The 27,722-nt window shown below is 47.3% G+C and overlaps 1 protein-coding gene across 1 annotated transcript; it reads left to right on the forward strand.

Annotated features, from left to right (window-relative positions):
- Positions 1–26,409, forward strand: IGFBPL1 (insulin like growth factor binding protein like 1). The gene is made up of 5 exons (XM_067553463.1): positions 1–538; positions 22,950–23,059; positions 24,370–24,486; positions 24,840–24,987; positions 26,178–26,409. Exons 1-4 carry the CDS (start codon positions 46–48, stop codon positions 24,981–24,983), a joined length of 864 nt encoding a protein of 287 aa, XP_067409564.1. The 5' UTR covers positions 1–45; the 3' UTR covers positions 24,984–24,987; positions 26,178–26,409.
- Positions 26,410–27,722: the final 1,313 nt, after the last annotated feature.

Below are 27,722 nucleotides of genomic sequence, written 5' to 3' on the forward strand. Positions count from 1 at the left end.
CCCGCCCGCCCGGCTGGCTGGCGCTGTCCAGGGTCTGCAGCCGGGATGGCGCGCGCTGCCCCGCAGCAGGCTGCCCCAGCCCGCTCCATGGCGCGGCCGGCCCGGCTGCTGCTGCTGCCGCTGCTGCTGCTGGCTCTGGCGGGGCGGCGGGGCGCGGCGGGGAGCGGCGGCGGCGGCTGCGGGCCCTGCCTGCCCGAGCGCTGCCCCCCGGCCCGCTGCCCGGCCCCGGAGCTGGCGGCGCGGGACGAGTGCGGCTGCTGCCCGCGCTGCCTGGGCGCCGAGGGCGAGCCCTGCGGCGGGCGGGGCGCGGGCGGCGGGCCGCGGGGCCCCGGCTGCGGCCCGGGGCTGGTGTGCGTCAGCCAGGCGCGGGGCGGCGGCGGCGGCGGGGCGGCGGCCGAGGGCACGGGGCGCTGCGTGTGCGAGGCGGACGGGGCGGTCTGCGGCTCGGACGGGCGCTCCTACCCCAGCCTCTGCGCCCTGCGCCTGCGGGCCGGGCCCCGGCGCCTCCGCAAGGCGCACGACGGCGAGTGCAAGCTGGGTGAGCCGGGGCGCGGCGGGGCGGGCCGGGGCGGGCGCGGCTCCGGAGCCCCCCAGGTGCTCTCAGCGCCCCTACGCCGGGGGTCCGGAGCCGGGCCGGGCCGCGCTGGGTCCTTGGGGTGGCGGGGAGCGGATGGGAACGCTCCGTCCGTCCGTCCGGCCAGGCGGTGTGTCTGTGCCGGGCTCCCCCCCGCTGCCTGTCGGGGTGTTTTCCAGCCTCTCGTCTTGTCATGAGAGCAGGGTCGCTGCTCGGGCCCGGCTCCCCGGGGCAGGAGGGGTCGCTCGGCGGGGGCTGGGCCACGTTTGCATTTTTCCCTCCCGGTGTTCCTTAGGTTAGGTTTAAACCGCCCTGCACGTCGAGGTACCGCTGCAGCCTCCCCCTGCCTGGGCGCCCCGCGGGAGGGACAAACCGACCTGCACATGCCTCTGCCCCCGTCTGAGACTCGTGGGCAACTGTGTGTACATCTGCACCTGCCCAGACAAGCGTGTTTTGTAGCCGTGTGTTGTTAATGTCAGTGCTGTGATGTTACACCGCCCAGGTTTGGCTCGGGGGGCTACACAAGACCAAGGCCCGGTCCGCTGTCTTTTATCCGTTGTGTTAAAGTGACGGATGTCCCCGCATGCCCAACTCCTAGATACAACCGCGCACCAGGTATCGTGACAGACATACTCACATCCTCCCAGATAACCGTAAGCTCCGTTTTCCTGCTCTGGGCACCCCCTTTTTATAAAGTGATTCTGCCCATGCCTACATTCTGCACACCACTGCAAGTGTCAGCCCTTTTTCTTACTTATTGGTCTGGTGTCCCCGAGAACCTCTAGGTGCCCCGATTCCTATAGATTGTGTCGGTTCCCTTTATTCTTATTAGCACTGATGCACAACTTGTATCCTGTGGTTAAGACACATGTTGGAGACAAATGTGCCTCTACAGCATTTTTGTGATTTAAAATTAATCTTCCGTCTAATTTTTTTTTTAATATTACCCCTTGGTACCTCTTCCCATAATCTTTGGGCATCAGGTTATTCTTCGATCCCTTGCTTTTGTCAGCATTTCTTATCTCCACAGCCTAAAATAGCTAAGCTAAAATCTTCCAGGACTCACCCATAGGCCTTGCATTTCAGCCTTCCTTACTTCGATAGCTAATACATAATTATCACTTCTAAATACCGACCGATGTTTTACTTCTATAATCCTACAACTAACACTCCCACAGGAGCTGAAATATGTAGATGCAAAACTGTGACCAGTGATTTTAGTTTATTATTCCCTTATTGTGTGATGTAATGAACTAACATGTCATGTCAGGTATAACCATGGTGTGCTAACTAAAGTTAAACAAAGTGCAGATGCATGGACGTGGACACAATCTTGCACAGACACAAAAGAGGCCAGGTAGTCTGGGGTGAGAATTTGACCGTGTTTGTGCCCGGTCTTTTCAAGGTGAGCTGGGCAGGAAATCTTATCAGTGTAATCATGTATTCCTAAGAATTGCCTGTCACCACTGTGATGCCCTGCTGGCTGCGGCCGCCACAATGCTACGGCAACACAGCGTGGTGTGAGCGTTGCAGTAGTTGCCCGGCTCCTGCTTTGTCCCCGTCACATGCACTTCTGGCCCTCAGAGTTAGCTGTGCGTGAGGACTGCTGGGGTACTGCGGATTTGTTGGCTGTGGAGGTTGCAGGTTCCAGTCTCCCTTGCAGGAATTGTTTTAATTGCATTTTAGCTCTATCAGTGGTGGCAGGGGTTGGCCCTGTCTCTTTGGGACTGGAGTGTGCTGCGGGGGGAGAGACATTTGCCAAAGAAAATAATGCTACTCGTCACTTCAATTTTCTGCCTTATAGGTTAGATCCTGCAAGGTGCTGAGCACACATGGCCCGATCCAGCAGAGCACTTAAGCATGTGCTTAACTTTAAGCACATAAAATGGGACTTACTCAGGAGCGTGCTGGGAGGGGGGCACAGAACTCCGTCGGGGCGGGGAGAGCAAGCTTCTCTTGTCCTAGGGCTGTGGGGAGAGAGCCTGCTCTACTGGCTGGGTGGGAGGGCAACTTCTCTGCCCGGGGGAGGCACAGAAAGTGCCCCTCCAAAAGTGGCCAAATTTTTATTCCCGTGCATGCCACTGTACTCAAAGCTAAGCATATGCTTAAGTGCTTTGCTGAATCAGGGCCCAGAGTGAGGAAATAATTCTGAAGAGGCCAGTGGAGACTATATAATCTTGAAGTATCAGTTAAATGGTCTGGCACTGAATGAGTTCAGGTTAGATGCTAGTTCATTCTGTGACAATGTCATAATCCAAAAGTTTGAAATTCCGTAACTCTACTGCTGATTTCTTTGTCTGTCTTGTAAGCGGCATTCCTAAACATTAATTCTTCTGTGTTTCTTTTCTAAATAGTATACTGGAGGGGGATAAGCACATTTTTTCAAAATCCTTTTCTCCAAATACACATGCAGGATTATTCTGTTCCTTGACTGTCATTTATCCTTCAAATAAACTAATAATACAACTAATTCCTCCTAAAGACAAAAGTTGTATTTTTAGCCTTTAAGTGATGTGAACTGTAGCAAGATTACCTAGATCATTAAAAATGGAGTTCCAGATTAGACATGCTCACTTGTAATATTAAAAAAGAAATGGCTCTCTGCCTTTATATTGTCTGCTTCTTTGGACAGTTAACTCTGTTAATGTTTCGGTAATTAACCTGCATTTTCAGAGTTGATAACTTGGTAATAAAAATTGACTTGGAACTGGAATTTGGCATAGAAATTCTTGGCATGCTATAAACAAAATAATTGCCATGGATTTAAAAGAAAAACAAAACCATTTTGGCCACTTCAAAATTCCTTTAGTGTTCTAAGAATAAATAATAGAACTTTACCAGGTTTTAGAGACCTTTTTTTGCACTTGAATAACTGGACAGTTTGATTTAAATGAACTACGGTTAGTAACTAAGCTTAAGAAGCTGTAATCACATTTGGTATTTCAAAAAGGATTTTAGATTGCCCAGGGGATTTCAGTCCTTAAAACTCAACGCAGGGCAATCTTTTAGCAGCAGATTCTTAATGCACAGTTAAATATGTATCTACTCAAAATGTTCAACTTTCCATGAAATTAACACCTAGGATAATTCTCCCTTCCTCTCCCAGAAGACTAAATGCACCCCCACCCTCCAGTTAGCCAAATCCTAAACCCTGCACAAAGCCAAAACCACAGGGGGATCTCCGCCAGAAATGCACTCTGCACAGCACCACCAAACCACGCCCCACCTGCTCCTACAGCCTTGTGTTGCACTAAGCTCAGAGACAAGTGCAGTGTCCCTGTATTGCATAGTTCATAGCAGAATTCTGGCTCCCTACATCTCATCCTGCTGCATACCGAGCCTTCTGTCCTGCAGACAGATGGAGGATGGGAGATGCAAGATTTGCTCCTATCCATATAATAACATTAAGGCCCGGGAATGGTTTGCATGTGGCCCATGTGCACAGTCCCAAGGGCTGCCTGCAAGGATCCAGCTGCAAAATCAGGGCCTTAATGTTGTTGTATTCTAGGAGCAAATCTGAAACAAGGTCACCACATGGGCGCCGGAGTCTGTCTGTCGTCGGATCTGATTGCAGGACAAAAGCCAAGCAATCCCGAGCATCCCATATTCCATGCCAGTGTTCCTGTGCGTAACAGTGTGAGCTGAGGACTATCAGCCTTCACACTTCCTGCCTTTTGCAGACTTGTGCCACAGCCATGTCACTAACGGGTAGCTGTTCGTATCAGACAATGTTTTACTGCATCTTCTTCCCTTTCTTTCCATGAGGGTGAAAATGCTGGCAAGGAGGTGGCATTTATGTGTAAGTACGTACCTCATTATAGCCTGACCCCAGGGCACTAATTTATTCAGCTGTAATCCGTGGGGTCGTTTTTAACAGTTTCCCCTGGGAGATGGGTTGTATGCAGACTGTGTAAGGCTGGGTACCAGCTGCTTCTTTTCCTAGTTGGAATCAAACCATCCTTTTGAGTTTGGTTTTAATGAGCATCCCTGAAGCCCATAGAGGGAAAGGGCTCCTAAATTAAATGGGATTTTGATTCTCGTTTTGTAGCTGGAATATTTCTGAGACAAAATGGTATTTACGAAGATCAGTTTAAAGGCTGAAATCATACACTTGCCGCTCTGGCTTTAAACATCCTAAACCGTAGAGGAGAACACTGGGTTATTGAAGGTTTGCACCCCTGGGTGTACACTAACAGTGCTTCTTTAGCTCCGCTGCCTGCCTTTGTATCAACATTTTGGTTGGCAACAAAGACATTGATTAAAAGACTTTAAACCCTTTTCCAGAGACAAGCCCAGCTTCTTGTACAATCCTGCAGGAGGCAGAACTTTTAAAGTGAGGAATCTCCCATCCTTAGAACCCTTTGAGCCTCTGTCACCCAGAGTGTTCTTTACAATACTCTGAATATATCAAGAAATAAATGCCTGATCTCCTTTCATCTCTGCCAGCGCTTTTCAGACTCCCTTTAATCCTCTCTCTGACTCAGCCAATGAGAGATTAGGCAAAAGCTTTGCTAAATTCAGTGCCAATGTAAGCATAATTTGATATTCATAAATTTGTCTTGTACTGGTAAGTCCCAGTGAGCTTGGCTTTGTCTCTACAATATTATTTCCTCATGGTCTGTTTTAGTACTGTAATATGCAATAACAGGTGCAGGTCATATTCACCATAGCTAAGGTTGCAAATCAGATTCCATTCAAACTCCATTATAGACACTTATAACTTTTATAAACTGATCAACTTTTGGGCAGATATTTTTCATCGTCGGTCTCTGCCTGAAAGTGAATATTTAAGTTGTTTGTTTTAGAATATTTGAGAAAAATTCCTCTGGCTCCTTTTGGGTTATATAAAGGTTGGGAGTGGATTGCACATTTGCTCCAGGCAAACACAGAAACAGGCTGTGACCATTTTTTCCCCAAGAAAGCTGACATGCAGGCTCTATTCCTCCATCAGGATTTGCCATTAGCTTGTGCTCCTAACGTGATGGAGAAATGTAACTTAGTCGGAGCATTTCAGCTTTCTTGACTGGTGGAAGTTGGTTACATGGGCAGGCGCTGTCAGTTGCACTGGGTTATTTGCCTATCAGTGTTGTGTGAGAGTTTGTCTTGGCCTTACACTAAGGGTGTTAATGAGATCCTGTACTTGTTCTTGTCAGCATAGATGAGTGTTTTAAGGATGAAACTTCTTAGTAGATTTTTCAGAAAATTTGAAATACCACTAAACGATTGGGAAACTAAAGAAACAAATACAACCATCCATGTCAGCAATTTAAGACTATAAAAGAGGAGGAAACAAAGAACTAGCAAGCTGTAACCAAAACAAATCATCAGGTCCTGAGTGCTTGTCTTACCTCAACTACTGACTGACCTCGCACTTTTACAGCATTGCACAGTCCTTATTTTGAGCTCCCACCCCAGATACAGCCATTTGTACCAGTTACAAGATGGGAGGCAGAGAGTTGATAGTTGGTGTCTCAGTTTTTGTGACATGGCAATTCACCTGGAGCTCACAAACAAGCACAGGTTAGTTAGCAGTCCCAGAGACACCCCCACTCCTACACGCTGGAGAAGGGCCATCTGTGAAAGGCTGCACGAGAAGAATTCTTTCTACCCTCGCCATTACCCTCCAAAGTGAATCCACTTTCCATGCCAGGATGCTCCACTGCCATTCCATTCCCCTCCTCTCCCCACACCAAGTCATCCCTCCTCCAAGAAGGAATCATTTCTCAGGGAGAGGAATCTTTGAGCATCAAGGAGCAGCATGGAGAGATGAACTTCCTCTTCACCCAGGCCCAGACCCCTCCTGTCTCAAACATTACCCTCTGCAGCCTCCCACAGACCTTGGAGGTGGCATGGGAGTGGGAGATACAGAGGGAGATACAGTGACGAATACACTACGGGAGGTAGGGCTGGTCGGTAGAGGAATCACCTGTAGAACGTGCAGGTACCCAGAGCAGCACACCAGACTTTGTTGAGGTTAGGTTAGGAATGGCCGGGCAGGGGGTGGTTTAAAGAACTAAGCATCGCGTTTGGTGTTTAGTCTCCCGGACCTTAAAGATCACATTTAGGTAGATCTCCAGGAGAGATCAACTGAGCTCCACTTGGTTTGCTGTGCACTTTCCAGACAAGCCTTTTTGCATCCCCTGTGCGGGCGAGGTGGGGAGCAGGGCTCCCTGGAGGGCTTTACAAAGCGGGCTTTGAAAATGTCTGACAAGAGGGGCCAACCCAGAGAGCTTAGTAGCTGGGCATTTTCAAGCTCCATTTGCATTTAAGAATAAAACAATCAGACGAGGCAATTCCATGCAAAAAACGTCACGTGAGTGCAGATATTGAGGTTGTACAGTCCAGCACTCAGCGCTAGGGAACGGAGAGTTCAGACTGAAAGGGGACAGCGAGCGTTTTGACTTTTTCCTCAATATCTAAGGGTGTGAGCTTGGACCAGAAATGCCCTGGCACCCTCATCCCCTCGGGAGGCAGAGCATGGCATGCAGCGGTACAAAAACGGGCTGCTCTCCTGACATCCACCCCAAATGGTAGTGACTGACAGAGAAATCCATGGGTGCTGCTGTTTGATGCGTCACCGTCATTGAGCTGCTGTGCACAAATGTGAACCCACGGCAAAGGGAGCGTGAGCACTGGAAAAGCAGGTGTGTTGGCAGAATCCAGGGGAACACGGCATGGTCTCCCAGCAAGTCACGCCTAGCTCAGAACGAAAGGACTCTGCAAACAAAAGCAACCAGAGGCTGCTTTGAAGAGCTTGGCTCAGTGACGGGACTGACTGAGAATGTGGGAAGGGAGCAGCCCCAGCAGTGACGTCCAAATCTAGCCGTTGGTGCTTGGCTGCTGTTGTGTGTCACCTAGATCTGGTCCCGGGGAGGGAAAGTTAATCCAGGGCCCTGGGCTCTGAAATGCTTTTAGATGTTGCTGGTGGTTCCTGGCATGACCCCTTCTGCCGCACCTGGTAGATTTCCATTAGGAAATCCATGCCGGAGTTAATACTCTTAAATGCAGCATCAGTGGCCCCCTCCATGCCTTGCTCGCCCCTGGGCAATGGAAGGAGAAGGGCAGGGCCCAGGCAGGCCAGGGGGAGCCAATGGCAGCTGGCCGGAGGAGCCCTGGTAGCACATCCTGCACTCCATACTGCTGTTCCTGGATACATGGCAGCGCAGAATGTTTTCCCGTGGAGTCACAGGCCATGCACTTTTCCTCACACGCGAGGTCTGCAACGCCTCCTCCAGGGTGGAGAGCGGGGGTAACCCCTAGGGTGAATCTCAGAGTTTACAGCAGGCATTTCCCAGTGGGAGGGAGTGCTTCAATCCTTTTGGCGACTTTGGGAGCTGTGGGGGCCCATTGCCTCTGACAATAAATCAAGAGTGGGCGCCTTTCTAAAAGAGACTGTAGCTCCGGCACCAGCTGTGGGCTTGACCCAGGAATTACTAGATGAGTTTCTCTGGCCTGTGCTAAGCCGGATGTCAGACTAGTTGGTCATAGTGGTCCCCTCTGGCTGTAAACTATGAAATCAGGCCATCTAATCAGTATCCTAAATATGGAGACTTATGCCCAGGTCTTCCAAGGTATTGAGATGCCCAACACCCATTGAGTTCAATGGGAGCTAGGTGCCTAAATACTTAGAGGGTTTGGCCGTCGGGGCCTAACGTCCAGGATTGGACTGTTGGTCTCTGGTGTGTCCGTAAGCCGGTCCCTAAAGGAAGAGCTGTCAGACTTGCTGAGCAGGCCTGCCCCAGTGAAATCAGTGGGAGCTGCAGGTGCTCAGTGCTTTTGCAGATCAGGACTTCCGGCCTGTCGAATATTTTTTTTAAAGGTTTGAAGTGGATTAGATGCTCGCATTTGAAGCGTTATGGCTGTCACACAGCATTACTCGGCTGCCGCATTAAGGACTTTCAGGATTTATCATTTCTCAGCTATTTACGTGTGTTTCTTTAAACTCGAATTCAAAAGTCTTTATTAGATCAGTGTGCTGGCTGCTCAGACTACTAGACAAGTGCTTTGTTATGCTTTGCGCTCCAGGGCCGTTCAGCCTATGGAAATCTACAGAAATTCTTTAATACCTCCACACCAGCAAGTGAAGCTTCTTGAATTTGTCGTACAAAGCCGACTGAACAATGTGTCCAGGGAGCTGGAGAAATGCGCCCCCATACACACACCATCCCCCAAAACCTGAGCATTCAGAGCATGGAAGTGAAGGAAGGGATTGTTGTGGATGTGAGCACGGGCTCTCATTCACCCAGGAGTGCTTATAATAATCCCCGCTTCTTATAGGCCGCTCAGTAATGCTGTAATAACGTTATTCATAGCCACGTTTGGCATTGCATGTATTATATCCTTAAAGAGACACCGCTACCCAAAATAGTCAGCATTTGCCACCCTTCCTGCTAGCGCTCCGAGCCCCTGAAATCGGGGACATGGTCACAAGTGGGAGTGAACATCTGACAGTAGCTAGAAATACAAATAGCTTACGGGGCAGATTTGGTCCTTACACAGGTTGGTCTGCTTGGAAATGGCAGAAATCAAGAGTGCCCTGGTCACTCAGCCATGTAGTACATTGTTCTAGGACTTACATTTCTTCGGGTATAAATCTTTATAACCTAGCCCTTTTATTAAGGGGACTGAAACTAAAAGGGGAAAAGAGCACTATGGAATTCAGCACTAGTATTTGTATCTTACTTGTGACTAAACATCACAGAGTCCATCTTCAGCTGGGGTTGTGCAGTATTTCCATTAGAACACCCTAATTTTAGAGACGTGTCAGTTCCCCATGAGTTGACTCCAGGCTAAACTCTGGCATGCTAGCTCGTGTTTGGGAACAACATTCCCTTTACAGAGCTGAGAAGAATCGATTTAACTCGCTGGCCCGCAATCCCTCATTTCTCCATTGCAGACAGATATGGCTGTGGGCTGAAATGAGTGGGTGGCCTTAACGTCCACATGTCCTGCAAGGCACAGCAGGATGAGTTAAGGATGGAGTTTTCATCTGAGTTTGAGCTGGCTGGTTTGAATTTTGATTGGTTTGGGCATTCCACTGATGACATACCACAGAAGATGTGTGTAACTGTGCTTCTTTTCACTCTGCCGTTAAAGCAGACCACTGTTCTGCACATCTTCTGTAGTACTCGTTAACTGTCAAATGCTGTCATTTCCATAAATATATCAGGAATGGCTCATGGGTCTATTTTTATACAGTGTAACTGTAGCTTACTGTGTTTATAACCTGACATTTCCATGTGCATTAAGTTGGGAATGCAACATTTGAACTGCTGGACTGCTGTGTCCCCTTAGCTCCCCAGGCTGGGACGCCGTTTACACTGCTTTGCTGGTGAACCGCCACCCCTCCAGGCTCTGCACACACACAACAGCCACTAGCATGTAAAATCACTCCCAGCTGAGTACATTAATGCTGTGCCCAGCCATCCCTGAATCACATACGGGGCGACACCCGCATGTCCCTCAGTTCCAGCCTTGCTCCCCAGAAACGTGTATCTTGTGCTCTTCAGTAGCTCACTGGACAGTGCAAGCTCATAGATAGTTCGTCATTCCAACACTGGGTAATGATTAGGGACCAGCCTTGTTACCCTAAGTAGAAGTTCCCAAACACTTCAGCCAAAACACACTGGTTTAGGTAAAACAATACAAGAAGTTTATTAACTAGAGAAAGAGAGATTTTAAGTGATTACAAGTTTAGATGCATATAAGACAGGATTGGTTACAAAAGAAATAAAGGATCTAAATCCAAACCTGGCTGGCCATTAAAGTAATTGTGAGTCTTGATGGACAACTATCTGTTTTCATTCTGTTGAATAGTTAAGTCATGTTAGTTGCAACTACAGCCTATTACCTAACGCAAAAGACTGCATAAAATATGGAGAACTCTGGTGGTGTAATAGAGGAAATGCTGTTGTGAGACACAGGTAAACTGACATTGGTGTTGAAATGTTTTTAGAAATACAGGATTTTGTTTCGTTCTGGATCCCTCTTTGTTCTGACAGTGAGCATCAAGGTTCGCATTCTGCTTGTTTAACTCGCTTAAGCAAAGTCAAGGTACTCCCACCTGGCTGTAAGGTCTTCACAAATGTTTCATGATTGCAATACCTCAAAAATCTGAAGACTTGTCATTGTGAAGATTCTAGGTCACCGTGATGGGGGGAAAAGCCGCCTGATTCACCATAATGTTCTGGCAGTTTTGCGCCACTCTGGCAATGCAAAGCAGCTAGCTTTGAAGTGGTTGAAATCCCAATCCAACTTTGATCCTGAAGAGCCACTTTGTCAAATGCAGTTACAGAAAGCCACAAAATAATCATAGATTAAGATCTTGATGTGTGATTGTGTCGGTGCATTACATTGCACCACTAGTGATGTGAGCCTTGGGACTGCACCGTCACACTGCAAAGATGACAATGCGCTCTGAAGTTGTTGATTCTCAGTTATTTGGTGTCTTTCTGGTTAGAATTGTAATGGACTAAACAGTGATGGTGCACCTCGGAAATAAATAACGCGAGCAGGGTGTGTTGGAGTGTCTGAGGAAAGTGGATGTGATTTTTAAGGCCAAATGGGAAATGGATGAATGCATGCATCCAGCAAAAAATACACAAAGAGTGAAAGGATCACTGTGTAAAGAGCCATCTGGCTTAGAAAGAAAACACCAGTGAGGACTGAAACCATGTGCAGAATGAAAAGTATAAATGCTTTATTGGAAGAACACAAGTGTGGAATGGAAGGAATTGACCCCAGAGGTTAAATAAATATACTTTTAAAGTAAGGGTAGCAAGTAAAAGAGCTAGATAGTGTAAAACATTGAACACGTTCCTTGACTTGGTGCTTTGTGCTCCATGGAGGTTGCTATCTTTCAATGTCATGGCCTAGTTAACAGAACTATGCCGATTTATCATCTGAAGATCTAGTCTGATGGATGCAAAGGATACAACCAAACCTAAACTTCCCCTTGCTAATTTGCAGGAGAAATACTTGAGGGAATCTGGATAATGCCAGAGCAAATGAACAAGAAACTGGAACGTGTGAGGACTGACAACTGGACTAGTATTGAGGAGAGTGAAAAAGACCTAGGAGCCTTTTGAAAGTTTAATTAAAGCTTCTCTGGAAATGGAAAAGGAGAGAACTATCTACTGGAGAGAAAATAATGGAACTCTTCCATATAGGAACAGAAGGAAAATCTAAGTCACTAGAGACTGGTAGTTGCATGCTGCATTCTGCCAATGGAAGAGATAACTGAAGTAGTTGGGTCTTCACTAGATCTGAGCAAAGAATTCATTTTTTGGTTCAGTGACCAAACTGGAAAATCTTCCCCCACCCCGCAATATGGTTAGTTTCAAAGCAAAAGTGAATTTTTTCTTGCTGAAACCAAAAAAACAACTGAAAGAGTTATTCAAGTCAAATGAAACGTTTTGAACGTCATTTTGAAATGCAGTGTCAATTTGAAATGCAATGGAAGAATGGACTGATGTTTCAAAAAATAGGGTTTTTCCTTGTTTTTTTGGCTGCAGATATTCATTGAATTCTTGGGACATGCCACATTGCTTTATTTTGATTGAAATTATTTAACAGTTCATCCTCAAGCCCAAATAACCTTTGGGTTTTAGTGTAGCTGGTAGCATGGGAGTATTTCTGCATTGAGCTGCTCATTCCAGAATGAAGCACAGTCCGTCTCTCTCTCAGACGGTTTTGCACTAACACCCATCAGCACAGGATCTGCATGCCTCATGCTTTGATTATGTTGACAAAGTGGAATACATGGAGTCTTCTGCCCGTCTGCCTTTGTTTCTGTGGCATTGTTTGGGGTTGTGTTGTGCAGGGCGCGGCACGCAGGGAGTTGTGAATGTCTTTCTGGTTATGGTGTGAAGGCTTTATCAAAGGGGGAGGCCTGGCAACATTCCCTAAAACTCTGCATTGAGCGAATCTCCTTTGAAGGTGGTTCCACGGCTGGATCCCCTCGGCTGTGAACGCCTTATCTCCGGCTCTCGCATGCTTCATTCTGGGTTCTGTGAGCTGCTTTTTCCCAGAGCAGTGGCACCGTCTTGGCAATTCATAGATGGAAATGCAGCCTCTATAATGAAGCCAGGGCCTGGTCCACTGATGGCTCTGACATTCAGGGCATGCTGGCGGTGGAAATGACATGGGAGTCAATGGAGAGACTGTGGGGCTCATAGTGTCCTAGCCCATGGGAGGAGGTGGACAGCTGCATTTTTTTAATCAGCGGGAGCCTTTGCATTGCTTTCACCTTCCGACACAGCAAATTACAGACATCCAGCCTGGCCAGTGATGGATTGCCGGGGGCAGGTCCGTGGCTGGCAGGAAGAAGTGATATTTGCCAGCGAGTGGGAGGTGGAAGAAGGTATTTTTAGTCACAGATGCTATCTCCATGTTCCCCAAACTTTTTTGCTCAACGTCCCCCGCCCTTACCTGGTCCGCGCCCGCCCTGGAGTCGGAGCTGTGGTCAGGGGCAGGAACAAAGCCGGAGTAGGGGCCGTGGCTAAGGCCCGGGGCCAGGAGCGTGGTGAGGAGCGCGGCCAGGGTCCAGGAGCAGAGTGAGGAGCGCGGCCAGGGCTGGGGCAGGAGCGGGCTGAGGAGTGCAGCTGGGGGTTAGATAAGACCCCAAGCCCTCACGCTATGTTGTTGACCCTGGTCTGTCTGCATTTAGTGGGAGAGGAGGACAGCGTCCCGGCTGCTTCTTGAAAGCGTTCCCCTCTTTCCAAGCAGCACGTCTGCAGCCTTGCCCAGGCTGAGTTAAACCAGACGCTCTTCCTCTGGGAACTGCTTCTTGTAGGCATTGTGACAATAACTTGTGCGTTACTGACAGCTCAACGTCCTTTATGGCTGGTTTCTTCCAGCAGGCTTTGCTCCTCAGTGACTCTGTGAAGTAATCCCAAGGACAGGATAAGTGAGATTTAAATACAATGCCTAGGAGACTCATGTGTGGCAAACTCCGGGACGGTCCTGGGCCAAACAAAATGACCAAGTGTTTGGAATTCTGAACTGACTGCAAGCGGAGGCTGCCCCAGCACACTCTGTCAGTCACAAGCCGTTCGGCTCAGGTTGTGTTACTGTGGCAGTTTAATGTGCATTAAAAACCAGGATCTCTCCTGCACTGGATTGTGTTGTGCTCGTTTGCACATTTCTGGCATGTCACTAAGTGACGAGGGGATAAAGGAGACAAAGAGGGAGCTGTCACGCATGAGAGCAATTCAAATGCAATTCAGTTTCCAATGCAGCACTGCAGCCAGCTGAATTAAGTTACTTCTTGTTTAGCATCAGAACTGGAATTTCCATACTGATTAGCATAGATCATTAGCATTTGCCTTTTTATTCATGTGTCTGATTATGTACAAATCTGTTTATTTTTCCAGATTGTATATATTACAGGTTAACAATGTCTTGAACTTGACAAAACTCGTAGGGTTCCCATGATTTAAAAAAAAAAAAATGTTTCATAATAAAAGCATCACCACCATACCAGGAGATTATAGGAGCTGCATAAAAATCATCTCATAGACTTAAAAACCAAAAAGGACCATCATGATCATCTAGTCTGACCACCTGCACATCGCAGGCCACAGAACCTCACCCACCCACTCTTGTAATAGACCCCTAACCTATGACTGAGTTACTGACATCCTCAACTCTTGATTTAAAGATTTCAAGTGACAACGAATCCACCATTTACTCTAATTCAAACAATCAGCTGACCCATGTCCCGCGCTGCAGAGGAAAATAAAAAACTCTCAGGGTCTGTGCCAGCCTGACCTGGGGAAAATTTTCTTCCTGACCCCAAATATGGTGGGCAGTTGGACGCTGAGCACGTGGGCAAGACCCACAGCCAGACACCTGGCAAAGAATTCTCTGTCGTGACTCAGAGCCCTCCCCATTGAGTGCCCCATCTCCAGCTGTTGGAGGTATTTGCTAAAAGCATTCGGGGATGGGCTGTATGCCATTGTAGGCAATCTCATACGACCCTCCCCTCCGTAAACTTATCAAGCTCAGTCTTGAACCTTTTTTCCCCTCACTACTCCCCTTGGAAGGATGTTTCCGATCTTCAAACTCCTGCAATGGTTAGAAACCATCATCTAATTTCAAGTCTAAACTTGTCGATGGCCAGTTTATATCCATTTGTTTCAGACCTTATTCTGGCCCCAGGATTGTCACTGGAACCGTAATCCCGACTGAAGTCCCGTGCAGTCACCGCTCGTCCCCATAGGACAGTGCTTTACCAGTTGTTCTGCCTGTTGAAGTTTGCTGATCGCTGGGCAAAATGTTCAGTCGCTCCAGGGAGTTCTCCTTTACTCAAGAGAACAGGGGCATTCTGCCTCCTCACCATCTCACTCCAAATCACTCTTCACCTAATGGAGAGAGTGACCTGGCTCCACTGCCTGCTCACATCTGTCCAGAGGAGGAAGTGGTGCCACTGTGCCGGCTGCGTCTGGATTTGCCATTGCCCCAGATTTCAATTAGATTCCTTCTCTCGGAGTTGCCTTTCTGCTCCCACAAGTGAGCTCTGAGGCTCTGATGCCTGTCACCATCTTTCAGGACAGGGCTGAGACATTTCCCCCGCTCCCTGCACACAACTGGGGCGGCGAATGCCCATCTCCCCGCTTCTTGAATCGCTCTGAGGTTTTGTCTGGGAGCCGAGATGGAGGCAGCAGTGCACATGCCAAGAGGTAAAGAAGTGCCAAGGGAACATTTTACTGCAAAAAACCATCAGCGCCGAGTGAGTTTAGGCACCGGTAGGGGTCAGCGGGAGTCATGTGAATCGCAGGGGAGCCTGAAACTGGGACATAGGTACCTAAGCACCTTTCTGAATCTAGGCCTGGCTGCTTACGTGCTGTATTGCAGAGAGTCCTCGACACATGCCGCACTCTAGGCGGGGTCCTCTCTTTCTCAGGGCTGCAAGAACCTGTCCTGTCACTGCCGGGGAAATAGGAGACAGTCTGGGGTGCAGGACCCTCTATACACTGGTGACCAGGGGTGCTGGGTTTCCACGCAGACCCACTTGATCCCTAGGAGATGTTGCCGTGACTTGACTTTCCCAACGTCTCACTAAGGTCAGGCCTCGGAGCAGAGGTTGTCCGATGTGACTGAGCCTCAGCGCAGATGTGACAGACGCCCGGGGCGTCGTGCTGTTAGGTTAGAGGAAACATCTGGAGGTGGTGACCGCTTGTAGCTACCCCTTTGCCTGCTTTTGGTTGAGGTTCACAACCAAGGAGATTTATAAAATTCTCGGCTGCTGCTGGATGTTCAGATAGCAGCAGCAGCAAAGAATGTCCATGCAAATCAAGGTGGCGGTAGTGTTGATCTATAAAGCCCGGTATAGTCTGGGCCCTAGTTATTCCAAAAGAGAGCGTCTCTCCCGGCACTGCCCCTCCGTGGTTGAGATCTATCAAGCGCATGGCCCCATGTTTAACTGGGAGGGTGCTAGAGGCATGGGCTTTCCAGGAGGAGCGTCTCTTGTCTGTGCAATTCACACACATGCCTGGGTTAGTTATGTGTTTACCTAGACCTTTGGAGGAGGCAGTGGGTTGAGCAGGGAGAATTTGGTGGTTTGGGTCTTTTTGTGAGATGTGTTGGTTTGATTTCAGAAGCCTTTCTGGGGTGTGTTTCGATTGTCTGCTGCTTGGTTATTGCATTTGAATGTAAATAGTTCCTGTACCTTGGTATTGGCGAGGCACTATATACACGGAACTAAAGAAATACATTTTAGCTGCAATCCTGAAGCTTACTGCACAGAGAGTACCCACGGCTTAAGTCTGTTGCTAGAACAGAGGGAAGGAATGGAAGGAATTTGAAGATACAGAAATGTCTGGAGACTTGAAAAACTCTCTCCAGAGATTGACTGAGACTCCAAATCAGAATTAGGCGAGCTGCTTCTCTCACCCCTTCATTCTGCTTGCTTTGTTCCATGCTACTAACAGAAGGGGAAAGACAATCTGGTCCGTTAGTTACCAAGATTTCTCTCCAGCACTTTGTGATTTAAAGCACAGAAGTACTGTTTTAAATTACTCCTTCAAATGGTGGATTAAGCAATGCTAAAAATCCCTGGTCGGGCTTTTAATCCCATCTGTAGGAAGCCTAGTGGTTTTTGTTTTTGTTTTGGCGGTGCCTGCCTTGTTTTCTGATGTAGATTCTTCTAGAAGAACATATTGGACTCAGATGTAGGGTACTGATGGAAAATCACTTGGTTTAAGTTGTTCCTGTCATCATGCTCCAATGCAGTTGCTCTTCAAGCATACAGCATGATGAATAAGTGGGGGTTTTGGAACTAACCACTCTTGGCAAATTTTTCTCTCTCTGACAGACTGGACACTTCAACATGTTTTACATAGACTCCCTTGCACATTCTATTTGGCCTCAGATTATGAGCCAGGTGTAACCCTCTACAAAGCAGTCTGTTACGGAGCAGCAGGAATGACTCGGAAAATTTTCAAAAGAACCAAAGTGATTTAGCATCCGAATTCCCATTTTCACGAGTGCCCAAGTCACTTAGGAACCGAAGACCCTTCAATTTTTTCAATGGGGTTTAGGGCTTGTCTGTGCAAACACTTTGTTTTCTGCAAGCGAGGGAGTGACTCTATCCTGCATTACCCTGCTGTGGTCAAACCACCCGTGTGAATTCGACTGCCGCACATCAACCATTTGTAATGTGCTTTGATCCAGTCCGGTTCAAAGGGTGCTAGGTCAACGCGCTCTACCGAACTGTTAATGTGTATCAGCAGGGCCCACGCGTACAGTTAATGCACAGTCAGCTGGCGTGGGGGCGAGTCACACCCCAGCTAGCCGCAAACTAAGTGTTTGTGTAGACGAGCCCTTAGAAATCTCTAATGCGCTTCGGTGTTTTTTAAAATCTGACCTCTCTAGTTAGTCGCAACTGAGTTTCCATCGTAATCCTGATTTTTGGCTCCCATGTATCACCTCCCCCCTCGAAAAGTCTATACCTGCCTCAAAAAGTAGGTGACATAACGCAGGCAGCTATTAAACTTGCACCATAACATTGCAGCCTTAAAGAGCTATGTAATAATTGCACACTCTCAAAGAACATCTTGCCTTAGGTGCACAGAAATAGATCTAGTAAATATAGCGATTTGAGATGGTGCTGAAGAGAGACACGAAGAATCCCCATCACTTCCCAAAATAGCTATCAGGTTCATGACTGGTTTAAACAAAAAGAGAGCCTCAGTTCTACACAGAGAAAACACAGGCCCTTAATTCCATCACAGCTCAGCAAATATATCATCCAGAAATCCTCGTGCGTCTCTGGATGATTACCTCCTCACAAAATGAGTAGGTCAGACTGACACTAATAAGCTGCCCTTCATTCTCAGACAGGGAGATAGCCACTTCAGACAAGCAAGAATAACAGAGTTGATCAAGACTGGCTTCCTGGATAAGATCAAAGTCAAAAGTGCAGCATTGCTTATAAAAGCTACAAACCTTAGCAAGGTTTCCTTAGTTCCAGAGGGGTAGCCGTGTTAGTCTGTATACAGCAAAGACAACGAGAGTTCTGTGGCACTTTAAAGACTAACAGATTTAATATTTGGAGACATAAGCTTTCGAGAGGCTAGCTCTCTTCTTCAGATGCAGTAATACAAAAATAGGTAACACAGAGGTATCGTATAGGAAGGTTTCCTTAGTGAGTTAGTGATTCGTAGCAGCTGTCTACTCTTCATGGGTTGCGTGTGTATAGAGGAGTAGTTGAGCAGCTGGATATATGGGGCCCCATCCTCAGCTGCTGTAAATCAGCATGGCTCTATTGAAGCTGATTTACACTAGCTGAGGATCTGGCCCATAAAGCAGTGCGTTTCCCAAATACAGTCTCCAGTTCAGAATGAATCCAAAGCAACCTTTATTGCCTTTGACCAAATATTCAAAAATCTGGAACTAAAGGTCTTAAATGCTGTGTTGGTAGCCTTCCCTGACCCAAGGAAATGGGGGAAGGAAAGCCAGGTGCCATTTCCATGGGATCCTGGATCCTGTAATACCAGATCGGCCGTCACTCTATCGGGGGGCAGGATACTGGGCAGAATTGTCTTTCCCTTGGGCTGTTATGTGTGGTACAAGAGCCAGACGTTCTAAAACCAAGTAAGCATGTTGGTTTGACATTGGTTTGAGAAGAGGATGGGTGCTGTAACTACAGCATGTTGTGATGATCTTGCGATGCCATCTTTGTGGCCACCCGTTCACTTTTGCTTTGTTTTTTCTCTCCATCTTTCCCCTGCCCCATATATGTGCGCAACACAGCCCCTCTTGAGCCTTAGGTGCGTGGTTGTTTGATATGCAACACGCCGGTTTTAGAAGGTTATATGAATTGTCTCTGTATATTCTCTCTCTCGTCCGCCTTTTAACGGTTTGGCTAATTCAAGCATAAGGGAAATAGAACATGTGCTGTGCAACTTGAAGATGAAAGGGAAACAGCAGGAACCAAGAGGGATTTCACCCTGTTGATTCCCATGGTTTCCCATTATAGCAATCTATCAGAATCCCCAGGGCCCCCGGCATCCTGGGTTACGCCAGTGGGAGTAGGGTGTGTACAACTGGCTGGCTGATCTGCTCCCAGCTGAGTATCTCTTTATTTGCACACATGATATGAAGCAGAGTTTGGGGCTGAGAAGACGGACAAGATTAGGTTGTGGAGGACTTTGCAAATGCAAGGTTCAGTGACTTGAGGAACTGGAAGATTCTAGATGCACAGAGACTGATAGTTTAACGCAAACTGAGGCAATGCTGAAGAGGGGAATCAGCAACACCCAAGCTGTGTTGTGCCCTTATTTAGCTTCCGAGAGCTACGAGTTGATCCGTTTTGCTGAGACTCGGACTGGAATTGTCAGAACGGGGCATATGTCAAGCAGGGGGAATTATGATCACTACACATGTAAAACTTCATACGAGATCTCATGGCACCTGGTTTTCAATTCTCTTCCTAAAGTTCATTTATGACTTGTACTGGGAATTAGATGGACTTTCTTGAATGTAAATCTGTGTATTTACTTTATAATTCAATAATTGCTTCAGAATGTTCCCCAGCTCACACACATTGGAGATCAGTGATTCCCTCATCGATTACCCAGTACCCAAACCCAAACCACCACACAGTGTGGGATTAGCAGTTTTCTATACAAATTGCCTTGCTGCATTAGGGTTATTAGCACTCAGATAGTTTCAGCCTGGACTGCGACAGACTTTAAAAAAAAAAAAGAAAGGAAACATAACCTGGAGAGAGAGATCAGACGTGTTCAATATTTTAGAATTGGTACCACTGAACTGCTGAGATATTTGTTCAAGCTCCAGTCTTCCCCTCTGCCACCAGTCTGCTCACTTCTCTCTACTGCCCGCTGACACGGGTGTAGAAGGAAGCCTGCTCTCCGTTTTTCCTTTCAGTTCGAGCTCTGCAGCTCTGCCAGTTTCAATGATCGTTATTCTATTCTTTGTTGTTTGCAGAGTTAACAATTTACAGTCCCTCGGGCACACAATACACAGGATCTAAAAAGAGTCTCATGATCTTTCTGTTGGTAACACGCTTCGGTATGATTAAATTCACCCCTGGGTGGTGTGCACAGGTTCTCTTGGCCTGCAGATATCCAGTGAGGCTTCTGGAGGTAGGAAGACGGGGAGGCAGGCTGCATATGGCCAGCCTGTAGAAGAGTGCCTGGGAAAGTGCGGCTCCTGGCTTCACACTTGCACATGCCTAGTGGCCTGAAATCCCAGCACAGAGCATGCAGAGGGACAGCGTCTGCTAATCCCAGCCTTTTGGGTCTGTGCTGCTGCCCCACGGTCTGCCATGGCATTAAGGATGGATTCTGTCCCTGCCCAGCCTTGCCTTAGTTCTCCATGCAGAGCCCGCCATTCAGACTCTGTGCAGAGTTGGCAGTGAATTTTAGCCAGAGAGAGTCGTGCTGACCTCTCTGATACAAGTTGCTCTGGTGAGGAAAAGCCATGTTCGTTTCAGGCGGCTGTCAAGACTCTGCGGGTCACTGGGATATGGAGGTGAGCTTTACACATGGAGACTAGTCAGGGCAGTAGTGAACAAAACGCCATTCCCGGTTTGGAAAAGCATGGTACAAATAACGGAGTATTTAAACAATATCTGTCAGAGTCTGGCACTGAATTCCCTGGCAAAGCCAGCGGTACCCCTCTACAGACAGGCACAGGTCCATCATCTGCCCCGTTTGGAGGTATCCAAGAGCTCTAGAGTTCAGGAGGTCTGGATAAGAGAGGTAGGACAGGATCCTGTAAGGAGCAGAACACAACACTGTTCTTACACAAACATGTACACTTAAATCCTGCCCAGCGCGACCCAAAGGACCTCTTGAGATCCCTTCCAGCCCCACCTTTCCATGATTCAGGGAGTCTGTGCCCGTCTTCTTTTGTTTAAATAAAGGCCACAGGATACAACAGCATGTCCTAAATATATGTTCATGGGCTTGTTTTTAGAATGTTGGATCATAGTTTGCACACGATTTAGTGGCTATTTTTGAATGATTTTTTTCCTGCCTATATGAGGCATGAATAAGAAACCATTGATGAGGAAACAACTAAAGTGTCGCATTGAGGAGGATTTTAAAACTGTAATCTTTCCTGCCTTGACACTTGCACGCTGGAAATCTTCTATAAACATCGGTGAACTAAAAGCAAGCATTAGGTGCAGTACATCAGCTCCACAATGGACTGCTGGCAATTAATCCAGAAAGCCACAGTGTATCAGAAATCACTTATCATAATACCCCGGACTGAGTTCTGCAATCTCTCATAATGTGCCATCTTTCTCCCCAAAAGCTTCCATTTACATCCAAGGATAACAGTATCTTACAGCAGATGTGTACCATTAAGTTATTAGTTCATCAGAACCTTTGGAAGCAGAAGGGACACAGCAGGTATTAATTTTTGAATCCCAAGGGAATTACTCCGCAATTCTGTACAGGATGCTTTATCTTCTTACAGACTCAATTAAGTAGCATTACTGCAAATATTCATTTGTCAATGGTAATTTTAAAGATGGAGTACCTAGGAACAGATGGTCTTTTTTCCTTTTCTTTTGTTTTCCAAAAAGTGATGTGTCCTATGCCAGATGCTAAAAGGAAAAAAATAGCCTGTGTTTAATATTCTGCATGCATCCACGGACTGAATAGAGAGCAAAAGCAGTATCAGGTGCCAAGCGTGATGGGTCCACACAATGGGATCCCATGATGTGAACTCGAGATCTGAGTTTTAATTTGGCAGGCGAGATTAGAACTCGTAACTGGAGTGACAGTGAGTGCCTGGATATTGACGGCGCTCAAAGATTTCCTCCTGTGCTAATTGTCTTCTGAGGAGGAGGAGTGTTCCTAGTGGGGAATTCAGGGTGACGGTTTCTAAATTACCTTTCTTTGTCAAGGCAGTAAATGCTGGCAGAAAATTGGCTTAATTTGGCCACGGTGCACCCTATGAGGAAGGCTGCTATTATTGGTAAATGTTGCTATAGCTACTGATAACAAAGCTGCCCATATGAAAGAAAAATGGGAAATATGGGGAAAGTAAAACACCTGAACCTCACTAAGGCCTCGTGTGTATGTCCCCTCCTCTCTTCACTCAACAGTTGTAAATCTGTCATCTTTCTTCTATGGCCATTCAAAAGAATTGTCAGATAGCTTTAATTAGAAATGTATTCCTGAACTACTGTTGTTTATATTGCACATGTGTTGTCATTGCAACATTTTGTCAATGGCTTTTGTTTAAGATGCTGCTACTTGTGATAAGACATTTGCCATGACTGTGTTTTGAAAAGCCAAATAAATAAGTTTGTAATGCTAATGGCTGTACCGCCCTGAGGTCATGATCCTGCCAAGATTTGCATGAGTATTTAATTTTGCAAGTGTGTAAGCCAATGAAACCAATGGGCCTAGTCACTCATGTAAAATTAAGCATATGTCTTTGCGGGATCAAAGTCTTTACATTTCCAAATGGTTATGTGTTTTATTACGTAGAACTGAGTTTCGGTGTCTGGAGCAGTTTGTCTCAGTGTGTTCTTCCTTAGTAAGGATACAGTAGTCGTTCTGTGGTCACAATTAGGCATTTAAGGCCCCTATCCTGCAATGAGGTGTTTGTCCCGTTGACTTCTGCTTACATACACCTCACTGCAGGATTGGGACATAAGATGTAGCTAAAAGGAATAGGCTAAATTCTCTCTCTGTTTCAGTTTGTCTGGTGGCAGATGTGGTAAGACTAAACTGCATTGAGTTATATAAAGGATAGATCCAAACCTTTGCTACCGAATCATCTCTGGTTGAATCTGTATGTTTGTTATATTGAAAACTGGCAGAGAACTGAGAACTATTGGGAGTGCAATACGAAAGCACTAAAACCAAAATGTTCTGGTTATTTCCAGCTCCTGTTATTGTTGTACCACCAAAAAAGATTCACAATATCACTGGTGCCCAAGTGTACCTGGCCTGTGAAGTGAAGGCAGTTCCCACTCCCATCATCACATGGAGAAAGGTATGCCAAAATCTGATTACATGTTAGCCAAGACGTTACACAGGCTCAGACATGTATAAGACAGAGAACCTGCCATGGGGCCAAATTCGCTGTTGATAAACACTGTCTCTGCTCCATTGGCACCAGTTTTCACCAGGCGTGAATTGGGCCCGTTCGCTTTGCTCTGCTGCCGTACCTGATTGCAGATGATTATATTCATCATTAAAATGGTGTATTACTGACAAAGGATCATAAAGGACAGCAATTCACTCAGCACCTCCATGTGTTAGCGCGCCCCACCGATGGACACCTGCCTCCCAGAGGGGCTTGGAGAATGGAAGTCTTGGTCTCGCCTGTGTTGACCAGTCCCTCAGCTGCTGTAAATCAGTGAAGAACCACCAAGGGTCTGGCCTCAGGCCTCACGAACCCCTGAGAAGGAGGAAGGGAATGAATAACCCAACCCCCGCTCAGTGCTCAGGTTGAATTTTGGACTGGCTTGGCTGGGGGATGACTCTCCAGCTCCAAGTCTGGGACTGACAGCGGGACTGGGGTGAGGTCGGTAGAAGGGGTCCTCAGAGCAGCACTGGGGCAGAAAGGAAAAGTCTCAGCCTTGGGACCCTGGCTGTGGGAAGGGAAATCTCTCCCCTGCCCCCCCCCCCTCCAAAGAGCCAGCCCTGGGGTTAGAGGAGGGGTGGTCAGAGAGTGAGGGCGCTGGGGCTGGCCAGAGGAGCAGGGCGCTAAGGCAGCGAGGCACTGACGCCAAAACATTCAAAGGAGGGTGCCTAAAGCTGGGCACCTCCACAGAAGGGGTGTGAGCGTCAGCGGTGCGAAGCGCACAGCGCTTCCCGTCCCACGCCACCCTTCGTCCTGCACGTCCACCAGAGGGAGGGGATAAGAGGAGCCCCCAATTCTGGCATGGGCTGGATGTATGCAGAGAGGAAAGTCCGAATCTGCCTGCGGCAAGCTGGGGAGCAGAGGGCTACAGCCAGCTGCGTAGCGCTGTGTCGGAGGAAGGCACTGCCTGCCAGTGGCGGCTGGTCCTTGACTAGGGCCTGCCTCTTGCTCTCTCCTGGCAGTAGCTGCAAGAGGCTCTGCTCCATACTCCTTCCTCTCAACGAGCCCATCACTCTGAGGGGCACCAGGGAAAGATAATGTGCTTCTGTTACAGGCTTCTCTCTCTGGAGCGCTGGTGCCCATTGCAGAAGCCAGTACAGACTGCAACAGGGCGAGCTCATGCCTGCTCATGCCGAGGCAACCCACGGATGAGAGCGATGCTTTTAAAGTACTCCACATACATGTTAACGGTGTGCCAATGTCATAAAACCCCCCAGGTCACAGAGTCACCCAAGGGAGTTAAACTCCTGGAAGAATTGCCTGGAGACAGAGTAAACATGGCAATCCAAGTCCGTGGTGGTCCTTCTAAACATGAGAGCACAGGCTGGGTTTTGGTAAGTCCAACAAAGCAAACTGCATGGAGGGCAGAGGTGGGGGAAAGAGGGGCAAGCGGATTTGGGAGGTTTTTCCATACAGAAAATACAATACGTCACAAGCATGTGATGGTGCATTCCTTCCGGGAGAAGAGAAGAAACTCAGAAGAGTGACTGAGCGGAGTTTAAAGTCGTACGAAAGTTCCTACTATCTAGCAGACCGAATTTAAACCATACATTTGAGTCCTTGTTTCGAAGAAAAATCTAAAATCCTTCAGATTTTTCATCCTTAGCAAGATTTGATTTTTGGCTGCTCTTTTGTACTAACTGGTCTCTTCTTGCTCCTGTAATATCCTCCCCTTTGGTTTTGGCAGATTAACCCCCTGATGAAGGAAGATGAGGGTGTTTACCAATGTCATGCTACCAACATGGTTGGAGAAACGCAGGCAGAAGGGAATATTAAAGTCACTGAGCAAAGTAAGACGACTAACTTCCTAGAATCAGACGACATGATATAGCAGGGTAAGGTGAACATTACACATCCACTTCAGTACCACTGAATGCTATTCCCTTTCTTTACATTCACCTAACCTTATGCTTCTAAAGATACAGATGTAGAGGAAGCATAGCCTAAAAACAGGGGGCCTGGAGTCGGTTGGAGGTTAAACCATTGACTCAGAGTTATCTTGAAAGAGTCATTTTCTTCCTTCTACTTTACTACACCCATGCTCAAGTGTAAGAAGATAAAAGGCAGGCATTGCAGTATGCTAAACACCTTAGATTTTCAAAAGCAGATCCTGCTGCACTGAACATTTCTGGTAGATAAGTGTATCCATATAACAACTGCTGGTTTTAATCCAGCATTTAATGATTGCAGTGTGAATACAGGCTGTCCATGATCAGAATGAGCAACAACCCCAGACCAAAAGACAGCATTTGGTACCATATTCTAAAGATGATACAAATGTCACATGCCATGGAGACAGAGCAGACTTCCCTCATCTCTGACCAGTTCATCTGGGTCATCTCCTCTATAATATCTTCTAATGTAGATGGATGCAATTCACCCCTGGGCAGAGAGCCTACACAAAACCCAGGCAACACTTTCATCCAATTTACGTCCTCAAAATGGGATTTAAGTGTTGCATGTGCTTTGTTCTGACCCATTGCACCCTCAGGGTGAATTTCACTCAGAGAAAGGAGAGCAGATAAACAAGTGAGTGGCCGTGATTTAAATAAAAACCAAAAATGTCCCTCTACTGATATACTAAAACTTCTGGGAACGTTGAAGCTAAGGGCCTGATTCCCCACTGGATTACTCCAATTTTACACTGGTGCAACTCCATAGATTTCAGTGGACCTTTGAATAACTGGAGTAATATAATGATGACTTGGGCCCAATACGTACATGACTCTAGCAAGGCGAGGTTGTGCAGAAGAGAGGGTGAACAGCACTCAACGTCTAGTTGTGCAGCATTTGCCTGGAAATGCAATGCAAAGAAAATGAATGCTTATTTTTGGGTGAGACACCCTACATTTTAGTTGAAAGAGTATTATAAAAAAGATAAATCCAGTTTAGCAAATACGTTATTCAAAGGTATATATTTAGTGCTAGATCAGCCATGTCCATGTCTCCATCACAGTTCAGTTTTCTACACAGGTTATCACAAATCATTTGATATACTCTCTCACTGTGCTTTTTTCCCTTCTAGGGAGAAGTGTTTCAATCTTCACTCCAGGGAAACAAAGATTGTGGAGCACAGGCTAAAAACCAGTCAATTAGTGTTTTGCTTTGCTTTCTTATAGTATTAATATTCTTGTTACATGGTTAGACACTTTTGTACATTTTCCTATTTAGATAAATTAGATTAATATTAAATATCTGTAGTTTATAATGGGGGGAATGAGCAATAAAAGTGCTTTTTTTTAACCATTTAAAAGATATATACTGTCTCAGGCTGCTTTTTATTGGCACTCAGCTGTAAAAGTAGGGGGCAGCAATTGTGTGTTTCCAAGGAAGAGACCATTTAGTATAATTTCTGCATGTCAGTGTTGGCCCTAAAGACAAATCACAATAATTCTCTGGTTTTAAAGCAAGCCACTTCTTGGGGGGCGGAGAGGGGGGGAAGCAGAAAGTTTAATGAAGCTTTGGCAATTGTTGGTTTTGGGTGCATACAGTCACTAGACCATGACAAACTAGAACACCAAGTTTGGAAGACGTTTATAGTCTAAAACAGATATGGGTAGTCCTGTTTTTATGAGCTCAACACTGTCTACTGATAAGGGTGCAGTGATTCATTAGATTCCAGTGCCAGAGAGGGCCACTGTGGTTGTCTAGTCTGCCACGGCCAGCAGAAACACTGTGTTTTCACTGCCCTTCTGACCAAAGCAGAGACTCTGAGCGAGTGGACACCACATACCCAGCATTCTGTGGTGTCAGACAGCAGTGGCAGGGTCCTACGCAACAGCTACCTCCGCTGACACCTCCAGATAACCCTTTAGTGCTCAGCGTCTCGCACGAGTCATTCAGTAATTAACACGAGGTCTCCCAGTCGCTGGTGAGTGACACTGGCCCCGTGCAGAGGTTCTGCGCTAGAGTAATGCCCCCCGTGAGAGTTACGTCATGCCTGAAATCAGTGCTGTACACGGGGGAAGTCTAGTGTAAATGATGCATGGGCTGCGTGCTGATGCTGTAAACCAGGACGGGTGTCACCGTTCTGTGTGCGCCGGGGTTTTAAAAATCCTCGAAGCCAGCCCCGACAGCAGTACTGTCAACCCCAAATGCTCCAAAACGCATGAGGGTGACTTACAAAATCATAACTCTCTCTCTTTTTTTTTTTTTAAAAAAAAATATAAGTTGGGTCTTTTCCATTTGCGAGCTGGATTTCGAGCCGTTGGGGGCGCTCGCGTCACGTCGTCAGCCTTTTCTCCACAACCATCCGGGCTAGAAAACGTCATTTTAAATGGAGGCTGAAGTTCCTGGAGAGAGAGGTCTCCACGAGGTGGAGTTCTTGGAAGAACGCCACATATGGCAGGAGCCACCAAGGGTGTGTAGAGGGGTGGTGTCCAGAACACGCTCCGACAAGTCAGCTGTGGCTGCGGCAGGAAGGGTCCTTCCCTCGCCTGTGGGCATCCCCCTGTGGTGGCAGCTGGGGAGGGGGTCACTATGCCCAGCCGCCACCACGGGACCCATGCACCCCTCCAAACCAGCCATTCACCTCCCCACCCCGGCCTCTACCATGGGGCCACACACCCCT

The sequence above is a fragment of the Emydura macquarii genome, unplaced genomic scaffold (assembly GCF_026122565.2).
Source record: "Emydura macquarii macquarii isolate MOO-44397 ecotype Brisbane River unplaced genomic scaffold, CSIRO-AGI_Emac_v2 contig_1451, whole genome shotgun sequence".
Lineage (NCBI taxonomy): Eukaryota > Metazoa > Chordata > Testudines > Chelidae > Emydura > Emydura macquarii.